At 40.9% G+C, this 13,133-nt stretch overlaps 1 protein-coding gene across 5 annotated transcripts in view; it reads left to right on the forward strand.

Moving 5' to 3' along the window:
* The window catches only part of NF1 (neurofibromin 1), a 238,987-nt gene extending 226,086 nt beyond the window's left edge, over positions 1-12,901 (forward strand). For all 5 annotated transcript variants that reach the window (XM_066363768.1, XM_066363764.1, XM_066363767.1 and 2 more), the window contains one exon: positions 10,345-12,901. In XM_066363768.1, the coding sequence (XP_066219865.1) occupies positions 10,345-10,487 (143 nt within the window). In that variant the 3' untranslated portion in view covers positions 10,488-12,901. The remainder of the gene's footprint in view (positions 1-10,344) is intronic.
* Positions 12,902-13,133: the final 232 nt, after the last annotated feature.

Raw genomic sequence — 13,133 nt, forward strand, 5'->3', positions numbered from 1 at the left:
ACCAGACTGTTTCCCTGTCTCCATTCCATCAGCCAAGTCCCAGCATATTTAAAGAAGCTCTGTGTGGTTTGTTACCAAATCACCCAACATCAACCTGTGCCCAGTCTACTGAGCTTTAAGCAGGAGAGTGTTCCATTGCCCTGTGTGAACAAGCAAAAGTTCAGATATGCACACATCAGCCCTTTGCTGCAAACTTGCCATGTCGGTGCAAGACTGCCTTCTAGATCGCTGGTGCTTGGCAGGGTCTGCCTCTAAGCTGTATTTTCTTGTTTCCAACATTCTCTGCTGTCAGATCAGCTAGGTGAGAAACTCATAACTCCCTCCTCCAAGCATTAAACCTAACTTAAATAAAAATTGGGGTGTTAATTCATTAGTCATCAGTTTCTGAGGAAGTGGTGAGTCACTAATATAAAGCAATTGTCTCTGAAAATGCATTCTTCTTGACAAATTATAGCCCACTTATCTATCCCCTTAGCACAAGGAGGACTGTTTTATAAATCTATATTTTAAAATGCATGAATGACTGCTCTTGGCTGATGGCTCAATTGGTTAGAGCATCATCCCGATACATAAAGGTTGCCAGTTCATCCCTGGTCTGGGCACATACAGAAACAGATCAATGTTTCTGTCTCACTCTTTCTTTCTCCCTCCCTCTCTCTCTCTAAAGTCAACAAATTAAAAAAAGAAAAAATTTTAATGCATAAATGACTATCTCCTGACTCTCTCCCTATTAGAAATTGAACTTGGTATCAGTGGACTCTAGTCAGAGCCCAGTGCATATAAATTTGTGTTAATTGTGGTCCTTTTACCCAAGTGGACATAAAACTTTGCCTCTCCAGATTTTCCCAGGTGCCTAAAAAAATCCTGAAGAGACTCCATAACATTTACTCTATGATATATAGGAATATTTTCAATTTGACATTGTGATCTGTTATTAAGTACACTGTACCTGAGCTGGACATGAATTGAAGAACAAAGATTAAAACTAGAAAATAAATCCCACCTACCTAAAAATGCTAAATATAGGACTTTTTAAAGGCCAAACCATGAGTGGTTCTTTTAGATATGAACAATGAAGTCAGTCTGTCCTTCCTTCCTTCCTTCCTTCCTTCCTTCCTTCCTTCCTTCCTTCCTTCCTTCCTTCCTTCCTTCTTCCCTTCCCTTCCCTTCCCTTTCCTTCTCTTTCTCTCTCTCCTCTCTCTCTCTTTCTCTCTTTCTTTCTTCTCCCTTCCCTTCCCTTCCCTTCCCTTCCCTTCCCTTCCCTTCCCTTCCCTTCCCTTCCCTTCTTTATTTATATTAAGTGAGAGACCAGGAGGCAGAGATAGACTCCTGCATGTGCCCCAACTGGGATCCACTCAGCAACCCCCCTAAGGCCCATCTGGGTTGTTGCTCCAGTGCTCAACAAGCTATTTTAGTGCCTGAGACGAGGCCACAGTGCCTGAGACGAAGCCACAGAGCCATTTTCAGTGGCCTGGGCCAAGTTGCTCAAACCGAGCCATGGCTGTGGGAGAAGAGAGAGAAAGGAAAGTGAAAGAGAAGGGGGAGGGGTGGAGAAGCAGATGGTTACTTCTCCTTTGTGCCCTGACCAGGAATCAAACCCAGGTCTTTCACACGCTGGGCCAATGCTCTACCACTGAGCCAACCAACTAGAGCCAATGAGGTCTTTTTTAAAAGCTATATTTTGAGTACATGATACCCATTTCAAGTATGCATTTCAAATACAGTCTCCCTACATCCTCTTTAGATAGTAAACAGCAAGTATATTAGTAATAAAATAAAGATGTAATTATATGACTTAGTACTCATTAAAAAGAAATTAATAGATCCATTTCCAATGTCAAATTTAATTTATATTCTCCCAAGGTCTCCTAACATTTTTCACACTATAATTCAATTAAGTAAACATTTGAACACCTGTTTTAGGTGTATACTAGGCACCCTGATACATTCAAAGTTGAAAGAGACCCTGATCACCAAAGACTTGGCAGTTTTTTTCCTATGGATCTCAGTATTGGGTTCGTAGCTAAAGATACCTCCTTCTGATCACAAATTCTATGTGTATACAAGTTAATAGATTTTAAATACAAGAGTAACAGTACAGTACTCTGTAGAAGATAAATAAAATTCGAGATATTTATCCTACAGATATTCATTGTTTACTACATACAGGGAACTCTGTTAGACCCAAGGGAGTTGAGGGAGCTAGTAGGACATGATACTGCCCTCAAATAGATTTTAGAAGAGTAAGAGCGATAAAGTATGCACAGGTAACTACTTTGACTTGTTCTGTGGTACTTGTCATGTTGTACCTTGTACTATAAAGTAGTCTGATAGTTCAAAGGGGTATTTGTTTAGGAAAACCAGTCAATGATTATGGCGAAAGTTTTATAATATATTTTTTACCTCAAAAAATGTAAGGTGTGTACTACAATGATTTAAAAAAGAGAAGCCTGTGATCTATTTTAAATGTTTTTTACTAGGAAAAGGATCTTTAATTTTTTTCTCTGATCACCTTATTTTACTGTTCGTAAATGAACCCGCAGTTTTTTGGAGCAAAGCCCTGTTTGAGTTTTTTTTTTTGTTTGTTTGGGGGTTTTTTTGTTGTTGTTTTTTTGTATTTTTCTGAAGCTGGAAACGGGGAGAGGCAGTCAGACAGACTCCCGCATGCGCCCGACCGGGATCCACCTGCACGCCCACCAGGGGCGACGCTCTGCCCACCAGGGGGCGATGCTCTGCCCCTCCAGGGCGTCGCTCTGCCACGACCAGAACCACTCTAGCGCCTGGGGCAGAGGCCAAGGAGCCATCCCCAGCGCCCAGGCCATCTTTGCTCCAATGGAGCCTTGGCTGCGGGAGGGGAAGAGAGAGACAGAGAGGAAGGAGGGGGTGTGTGGAGAAGCATATGGGCGCTTCTCCTATGTGCCCTGGCCGGGAATCGAACCCGGGTCCCCCGCACGCCAGGCCGACGCTCTACCGCTGAGCCAACCGGCCAGGGCCCTGTTTGAGTTTTATTTTAAATTTTACTTCTTTCACTTTATTTTGGGGCTGTGTTGGGCCTCTTAGTTACCCATTTACTTTGCTCCTGTAACACAGACTTCCATCCTGGACATTGAAAACCTGGGAGTTGTCCGCACTCCTAAACCACTAGTGCTGACGGCTGTGTGCACAGTGGTAGTTCAGCAAACTGTTTCTCTGAACACACAGGCACACCTCCCTTACTGTGCTTCATGGATGTTGTGTTTTTAGCACATTAAAGGCAAGCTGCTCCACCAGCAAAAAGATTAGCACTTGCTTTGAGATGACGGTCTGGAACCAAACCTGAAATATCTCCAGCGTACGCCTGTAGACTAGTTCTCAGTCAGTAACACTCCTCAGACTTTTACCAGGTTTAAAATGTCTCGCTCTTAGGAGAAACTTCTTTGAGACTACTTTAAATCTCTGAAATGGTTAAATGTTTTAGGGAACTGCTTATGGTATCCCTAGACTTTTATCTAGTATTTTCTTGTTTTATTGTATTTTCTTGTTTTCTTGTTTTTTTTTTTTTTCTTTTTCTTTGTTATTGCCCTGTATTTAAGGGAGAAAAATAACTTTAGACTGAGCAATTGCTTAGTATAATTTCTGGTAATTTTTCAATCTTATTTTTAAGTTTAATTTTTAATTTAAACTAAAATACTTAATTGTAATAAAAATGGTAAAACACATCTGTCTGTAAAGTTGTAAGTTCTACTGTTTATTTGCAGAGTGTAATATTTAGGAAATTAATGTTCAGAGATCAATAATTAAAACTGGATTCCTTCGAAAACCAGGGAACGAAATAATTACCCAGTATCTAATAGTATTTCACCCTTTCTAGAAATCTGTGGCCATCACTCACTTTTGTTTTTTCTTCCATTCTGTGTCTGTGAAGCTTCTCTGCCTTGCTCTAAATCCGCAGTTTTCATGCAGCTGTTTCCTCATCAAGGTACTCTCTACTTTCACCGTCTTTGCACGAAACACCGCTTTCCCTGCGCTCGTCCTGGGCACACGGCATGAGGCCTCGTCACCAGTCCCTGTGAGCACAGTCTGGCTTAGCACCCGAGGAGCTCAAAAAGCCACTGCTTTAAGGTCTGGGTGCTGAGGACCACGTATCCTGTCCACGTCAAGGAGACAGAGGATAAGGAGCTGCTTATCCTCCCCGTGAACACTTAAGATGCAGCCCCAGTCCTCAACTAACATGGGCAGGTTAACAAGAAACTCTGAGAGAGTCAACAGAGAAAAGGGTGTGTGGTTTGGGAAGAGTTTCTAGCTTAGGAAATAATTGTTTTCCCAAATGTAAAACTAACCCCAGTGTTTCTTTATAAATTAAAGCTGGCCGTATATTCTACCACCCATGTTTTAAAAAAAGGATTGTGGTCCTTACACTAAGTATAATACTAAGAAAGAAAAAAATGTGATACACTTATGTCTAATTTATAAAAGATGTCTTTCATTTAGTCTTCTGTAATTATTATGTAGAAAGATTAGACTTAATAGAAAAAGAAGTGTTAGCAATTGATAAAAATCCATTAATTTTTTTAAAATTACTATTATAGCTATTTTGTATACTTAACTCAAAATAGAAATATTTATAAATATATATTTAACATATATCTATGAATGCATTTACTATAGCATAAGCTATAGTTGCCTTTCAAGACGACATTGCTTTTTGTGCTTACTTACATTAGCTTCAGTAATTTTACAAATTCTTGTATAAAATTCAACTTCCATGAATTTTCTTCTTCTTCTTTTTTTTTTTTTTTGTATTTTTCTGAAGTTGGAAACGGGAGGCAGTCAGACAGACTCCTGCATGCGCCCAACTGGGATCCACCCGACACATCCACCAGGGGGCGATGCTCTGCCCATCTGGGCCATTCTAGCGCCTGAGGTGAAGGCCATGGAGCCATCCTCAGCACCCGGGCCAACTTTACTCCAATGGAGCCTTGGCTACGGGAAGGGAAGAAAGAGACAGAGAGGAAGGAGAGGGGGAGGGGTGGAGAAGCAGATGGGCGCTTCTCCTGTGTGCCCTGGCCGGGAATCGAGCCGGACTCCCGCACACCAGGCTGATGCTTTACCACTGAGCCAACCGGCCAGGGCCGAATTTTCTTCTAAAAACTCCTTTCAGTACATCACTTGTTCTTTTTTGTTAGGAGAATTTTAATTTGTATACTAATTGTTTTATCTGTATGCAAAAAGTTTTCTCATAAATTATCTTATCTGATTCCCCTAACAACCCTTTGAAATAACTACTGGATCCTTAATGGCCAGATTAAGAACTAGAACCAAGCCCTGGCCAGTTGGCTCAGCGGTAGAGCGTCGGCCTAGCGTGCGGAGGACCCGGGTTCGATTCCCGGCCAGGGCACACAGGAGAAGCGCCCATTTGCTTCTCCACCCCTCCGCCGCGCTTTCCTCTCTCTCTCTCTTCCCCTCCCGCAGCTAAGGCTCCATTGGAGCAAAGATGGCCCGGGCGCTGGGGATGGCTCTGTGGCCTCTGCCTCAGGCGTTAGAGTGGCTCTGGTCCCAACATGGCGACGCCCAGGATGGGCAGAGCATCGCCCCCTGGTGGGCAGAGCGTCGCCCCTGGTGGGCGTGCCGGGTGGATCCCGGTCGGGCGTATGCGGGAGTCTGTCTGACTGTCTCTCCCTGTTTCCAGCTTCAGAAAAATGAAAAAAAATAAAAAAAAAAATAAAAAGAACTAGAACCAAAGAAGAGTTCCGATCCAACCCAGACTCACACCTGGGTCTTCTGACATGTTTGCCTCATTATCTATATAACAAATGAGTCTTCTGACACATTTGCCTTCTCGTGTGTAAAGACTTTTGAATGGGTTTGCCCTATTAGATATGTAATAAGCTAAGCAGGGCAGAGTCATGACCTGCCAGGGTTGCTGTGCACATGGTGGGAGACTGGGTTTTATGCTTTCACTTTGGTTATAACTTCTCACAAGTCACCTAACCCATTTTCCCTCAACTTCTCAAGAACTAGAAGGGGTCCAATCCTTTTTATTATGTTAGGAAAATAGTAGGTTCTAGTTTGGGAAACCCACTTTTGGTGTTTTAAAAAACAAGTGAATTTTCCTTAATGAAGTGTTTTAATTATTGTCAGGCAGGATCTATGTCCCTAGTTGTCAAAATAAACCCTGATACCTGCCTTCAAGGAATTCATGTTTGAGCAGAGGAAATCAAGCTGTAACTGAAACAGCTGCAATGTAACCTAATCATTTTTCCCATTTACTTGATTCTTTAAATTTTGGCCAAAAACACCTTTTATTTAGAGTTTTATCTTTATCTGTAATCGCCACAGTTGACCGAAGCATAGCGTGTGTTAATCCACCGCGGTAGAGAACTAACTGCCCGCGTCTCCTGCCCTGCATGTTTGTAACTGGTCGCAGGTTTGACCTCAGCGTATGGGGGGGGGGGGGGGGGTAGGCGGGGGAGCGATTTAAACTAGGAAGTGAGGACCACAGGTGTTTTTACCTTTATTTCATTTGAATGGTGACTCCTGGGTCTCTTTTACCTCATGGATTTTTGCTTTTGTGCCCACGGCGGGTCAGAAGGGAGATCAGTGTGAGGAGGCAGGAGAGACCAGAACACGAAGCCTGGGAGAGGCCTTGATGAGACGTGCCACAGGAAGGTCTGCCACTGACCTAAAGGCAGCGTGCACCAGTGCAGGGGGAGTTAGTCTCCATGTGAGCAGTCTAGCTGGTGACCTGGGAGTTTTTCCTACAGAATGTTGAGTCCACATCCTTCACCAAATCTAGAGCAGTTTCTAGATTTTTAAAGGGTAAAAAGAAAGAACGCTGCCAGAATTCTCCAAAGTGAGACTAGTGCTTAAGAACCTAAATGCCATAACCAGATAGTATGATCGTTCTGTTTCATGTGACTGGGCTTTTTCAAGCTGCTGTATTTTGGTATAAGTATAATATATATTTTTTAAATGTCCCTCCAATATTTTTATGTTACCTTCTTCTCCTTTGATCTTTAGTGTAAACAGTTTTTGCTGTGAAGTTGAACTTAGGAGTCCCAGTCATGCCACATTACCTGTGTGTGACTTTGAGAGCTGGGTCACTAACGAGGAAGAAAACACACACAGAGAAACATGCACTGAACTGAGATGGAAACAATCTGAGGGTAGAAGTAGGACTTGAGCCTCTCACCCGGCATTGAAGCTTTGGGTTATGAGTCATGGGGCTGAGTCAGGGACACGGTAATGTTTTTAATGAAAAGGAACACATGCTTATGGGGGAAGGGGGAGAAATTCAGAAGAATACAAGAAAAAAAAATCACCCATAATTCTGCCACTCTTAAGACAATCACTATGAACATGTTGGTTGGTACATCTCTTCCAGTTTCTTTTCCTTACATAGTTGAAGTCATAGCATGTGTAAAATTTTATGGCTTGCTTTTTACCTTTAAATTTTAACAAGAGATAAGGCTTTAAATTTTTTGACTTAGAAGTATGAAGGTAATTTGCTTAACAAAACAGAAAATGGAATATTCTTAGTATTTCTTTGAAGTCACCTTCACCCTAGTGACAGTCTGTGTAACTACAATTTCTATCATTTTAATTCTTAAAATATCACTGAGCAGGCCCTTGTCCTCAGACAGAAGCATTGCCACCTTGCAGTATGACAACTGCTTTACCCTCAGAGGGAAGTGAGCCACAGTCTTACAGTGACAAGTATGCACCAAAGGGGGCCACCCAAGAGAGCCCAGGGCAGCCAGATTGCTGGCAAAATGCTGCAGGGCCACCTAATGGTCACCCATGCTGTGGCCCGCCTGATGGTCATCTAAATGTTTCAAACCCTTCTTTTTTTAAAAGTCTTACTTTTACCAGAATCTTATTTCCTATTTTAAAAATGACCCCAGAAAAGAAACTATGCACCTTGAACTTGTAGGCCTCATGCAAGTTTAAGGAAATGGCAAATCAAATAAATACACTGATGAGTTCGTGATGGAGGAGGTTCAAATGGAGGAAGCTTTAAAAAGAGCTGTCTTTTTTACTAAAATTTTGGCCTTACCCCCTGGAGATCAGAGGTTGAATGCTTTTTGATTCTGAATTACAATCAGTACATTTAAAAAGGAAGCATTCAGTTCAATCAATATTATTGAAAAGGATATCAACTAGGTCTGATAACAAAACAAAAATGAATCTTTTTTTTTTTTTTTTTTAGAGAGAGACAGAGACAGGAACAGATAGACAGGAAGGGAGAGAGATAAGGGATATCAGCTCATAGTTGTGGCACCTTAGTTGTTCATTGATTGCTTTCTCATATCTGCCTTGACCTGGGCATTCCAGCTCAAGCTTGTGACCCCTTGCCAGTGACTTTGGGCTTCAAGCCAGTAATCAACAGGTCGTGTCTATGAGCCCACGCTCAAGCCAGCGACCTTGGAGTTTCAAACCTGGGTCCTCAGCGTCCCAGGACAATGCTCTATCCACTGCATCACTGCCTGGTCAGGCAAAAAGGTGAATCTTTTTAAATGATCTTTTCCCTTCTGGTGTTTTTATTCTAGTTGAGAAAATAAGATATATACACAAGGTGTGATAGTAAGGGCAGAATGTGATAAATATAAATGCCATATAAAATCAAGTAGGAGAAAAGGCAGAGAGGAAGTAGTTTGGGCAGTAGACAGAAGCATGCATCAGGAAGGAAACAGATGAGAAAAAATGCGGCTTGAATTTTATCTTGTAGAGATAGGCAAGGCAGTGAAAAGAGCCTGCACAAGCAAGTTCACGGCACAATTAGGATTTGATGAGCATCCTTCTTTCAATTTTTTTTTAAATAACTGGAGAAAATGCAAATAAATATGCAGAAGAGAATAAAAATCATCTGGAAGTCTTACCCAGAGGAAAGCTCTGTGATCACTGTGGTGTGTTTCCTTCCATTGATTTTTCTACACATACGATTAGATTAGACTAGAACAGATTGTAAGATGCTGGATCACTACGCTTGGCTCCTAGACAAATGTTGCTGACATTTGTCACTCATTAGTGAATACTGACAAATGCCTAAATTCAAGACAGCAAATCTCTACTGAGCCTGTTTGTGATCCAGGCCATGTGCCTGTATCTCCGAATTGAAGTCAAGGCTGAATTCAAGTGAAGGATTTGTGGCTCCTCAAAGGTGTTCATTCTCAATTTTAATGTTTATTTATAAAATCAAATGGTACAGGTAAGAATGAAGTAAAAATTGCCTGAACTAACACCATCCAGAGATAACATATTTGACAGATGTCTTCCCAGCCTTTTCCCCCCTTACTCCTCAATTATGGGCATCTTTCTGTACCAGTAAGTATCAATCAGTACTTTACATTTTGATACCAATTGCTAACATGCTCTCTAGTTATTTGCTTTCCCACCAGTAATTATGCTAAAGGTGAGTGTAATCAGTCTAATTATTTTGGTAAGTTTTACTGAAGTGTGACAGAAAAGTACAGAGATCATAACTTTACAACCTAATGAACTTTCAAGAAATAAACACACTTAAAACTCCAGCATCCAGACCAAGAAACAACATGACCGACACCCCTAGGAAACCACCCTTATGCCCTGTCAATCACTATTTCCCCAGGGGAACCACTGTTCTGTTACCTGTCTAATGTGTCATCTTTGCTAATCTGAGGGGTAAACAATATGTTGTTTTTGCTTCTGGTTACTGTTATGAAGTAACTAGTTAGATTATTTGTAAAATTGATTGAAGGGCCCAGTTTTGGAGGTTTAATCTCCTCCGTGAGAAGAATGAATAGCATCTGTTTAAGGTTCAGAATGTGAGATGACACCATAACGGAGAAGGTCAAAGCCAAAATTCTGCAGGGTGACCTTTGTGATATACTGTTTTCTCAGTAAATGTTTGCGTGCCTTTGGTACAGGCACTCTGATTAAAAAAATAAAAAGCACTGGCCTTACTTTGAAATGCCGAATGTCAGTATCTTGTGCAACTAGAGAGCGTAGATGTCCTGTGTGTGAACACCAGTAAGGATCTGTGGCTGGAAGCTAACCTCTGCTGAGAGCTCTGGGGTGGTTTGCAGGAAGGAGTTCTTGTTCTCCCTGGTGCCTGCTAGCCTTTTCTCAGCTCAAGCCTGCCTGCCTCGGGTTTGTTTTGTTTTGTTTTGTTTTTAATGCTATTTTTCTGCTGCGATAGCAAAATTTGCTTACCAAAATGTGAGGCTTTCTGTGTGACAAGGTCTCCATAAACATTCTAGCAGTTGTTATATAAATGTAATATGCAAAAATAATTCTCCCAGGTTGTAGCTTGTATACAAGTCATAAGATTTGGTCCCAGAGCTTACCAGCAGAGAGGGGGTAACTGGCTGCTCTGTTTCCCTCCAGGAATTGACAAGGAGAACGTTGAACTGTCCCCAACCACTGGGCACTGTAATAGTGGACGAACTCGCCATGGATCCGCAAGCCAGGTGCAGAAGCAGAGAAGCGCTGGCAGTTTCAAACGTAATAGCATTAAGAAGATCGTATGAAGTGTTCTTTCTTTCCTTTTTCAAACAGACTTAACGGACGTGGGCTCTTCACTAGTGGCCCCTTCGTCACTGTGCTGTGATGCTGCACTTCATGTTTATAAAGAGCTGTCCCGTCTGCCATGTTGCCAGATGATCAACTCTTGGAAGCATTGCCTAAACTTAATGCTGCTTTTCCTTTCACTTTTTTCCCCGTCCTACTTTTGGTGTGTCTGGTTTAAGCAAGTGTTCAGAACTTCAAAGAAAGTGGGAGGTCAGGACACTTGAACTACATCCCAGTTGTGAGAGAGGATGGATTATTGAATACTGCTACTACTGGCCAGCTATGAAAGCCATTTGCACAGGGCTCTGCCTTCTATGTGTTCCCCTTCATCATACAAAGTAAAATGTTAGCCTTATTTACACACTTTTCAAGGTAGAAGTTTATGGGAGAAATAACATTATAACCCCAGTATATTTAATCTGACTTTTAGCTGTGGACTTTTTTTTACCTTACAAAACTGAAGGAACCATGGAGGTCAAGCCTCTCTAACTTCACACCGTAAAGCCACAGGCGAGGTACTTGGGGGGGGGGGGTACTATTTTGTAGTGGGTTCTTAAGAAATACTAACACTTGAATATTAGCAATAATTACAGGAAAATAAGTGTAACCACATATATCTTAGCATTACCGAATTAAAGCGATGAGTTCTGAGGCCTTATCCAAACTCAATCATTCAAACTAGTTTTTTTTCCAGCTGATTATCTTTTAATCTTTAAATATGCTAAAAGTTGTTATTTTTTGTTTTTGTAAGCCAAAACTATACAAAGTATAGTAACTATACATTCTCCCCCCCCCCCCTCCTCTTTCCTGAATGATTCTGAGCAGGGTAATCAGTGAACAAAGTGTTGAGAATTGTTCCTAGAAGGTAACCTTTATAGATGTTTGCATTATCTCCATAGCAAAATGGAATGGTACGGAATTTTTTGAGTAGCTATTGCTTTTGTTTAATTTCCCCAGAAACAGGGACTATGGTGTATATTAACAAAAAATGGTTTTGATAAAATATAGTTTAAATGTCGGGCATTCTTCCTCCTCCCCTCCAAAAGAACTAAAAATCTCTTTAGCAAAACATTTGGGTTGTATATGATAGAACTGCATCTAATCACTGTGAAAAGACTGGTCAGCCTGCAGTAGTGTGACAATAGGGGACCTTAAGAGCTGCTGCTGTACCGAATGGGATGGATTACAATGGGGTCAGGGTTTCCATAGTAGTGCAGGTCCAGTTTCTCTGGGGAACCTGCATTATGCAAAATAACTTGACTTCAGTGAGCATATTAGTATCTAGATGTTCTGCTTTAGGACTAAACTATATTTATTACAAAAGATAGTATCTCCCTCATCGCAGGTTCCCCCTATATGTTAAGATGTAATGGCTTTGGGGTGGGGAAGAGAAACCTAGGGGAGGGGGCATTTTCCTGTAGTGCTATTTTCTAAGTGGATTTCAGTAAATTAAATTCCACAGCTAAATCAATAAATAATGGTACATGTAAGTGTTCTGATTTTAATAATATAACACATTTCACATTTATCCACACAGTAACAATGTAATATGTTAATGTAAATAAAATTGCTTTTGATATTCAGAAATAACAAGAATTTAATTTTTTTAAGTTGTTTACAGTCCTGGAAAAGTAAGAACCATTTGCCAAAATAAAAGGAAAAAAGACATTAGTATTAATAGCTATTTTGACATAGAATTATTGGACAATATGGAAGACAGGTGCAATTAACTAAACTTTTGTTTTTAACTATTGTAGAAGCTGCATTAGAATAGAATGTTTATAACAACAGAGTAACTGAGACTAGGGAAGCTCAGACTAGAACTGAGTTTAAAAGTAGGTTATCGACAACCCAGTGCCAAGGACACTCGCTGTTCAGGTCGTGGTCCTCGCACAGCCCAGGGCTCCTGGGACGGGTCTCCCAGCTCCTGGTCCTGGAGTAAAGACAGGTGTGAGCCTGGAATCATTTGAGTTCCCCTTTTTTCCCTCCTTGTTGGTAGGTTTGGTGCATAGACAGCGGGTATTATGCTATTTTGCTTTTCCCATTAAAAGAAATAAACTTCCACAGGTTTACTGTTAAAAATATTTATCTTTCCATAAACATTTTCCAAGGTATGATATTTCTTAAATTTATTCATTATTTCCCTCTAGTGTAATGAATGGAATGAATTCACTTGAAGTACCTCATGAAATGATCAGCGTTGCACAAATCAAAATTGAGCCTTCTTTGAACTGCAAAAATCCTTTTGACCAGTCCATCCTGAGAATTTGAAAATTTACAAAGGTTTAAAATTTTCCTCGTTTAAAGAACTTTTGAGGGAAATCTAGCTTTCCAAGTTATCTAAAATGAACATGACATAAATCTCTTACCAATATGCTTCCCCCCAAAAATGAAATACTGTTGTAGGCCTCATACCTGTAATCTGCATGAGAAATTCTGAAGTTCAGAGCAAGTTGCCCATTTTGTAAAATCTGCTGTAAGTTCTATAAAGAACATTACAGATCATGTGTTTTTAGTTGGTAGATGTTTCCCCTAACTTTTTAAAGAGGAAAACACTAACGCATCACATATTGTTGTGCATAATCGCCCTGTTTTATCACTGCTCC

The sequence above is a fragment of the Saccopteryx leptura genome, chromosome 2 (genome assembly GCF_036850995.1).
Source record: "Saccopteryx leptura isolate mSacLep1 chromosome 2, mSacLep1_pri_phased_curated, whole genome shotgun sequence".
NCBI lineage: Eukaryota > Metazoa > Chordata > Mammalia > Chiroptera > Emballonuridae > Saccopteryx > Saccopteryx leptura.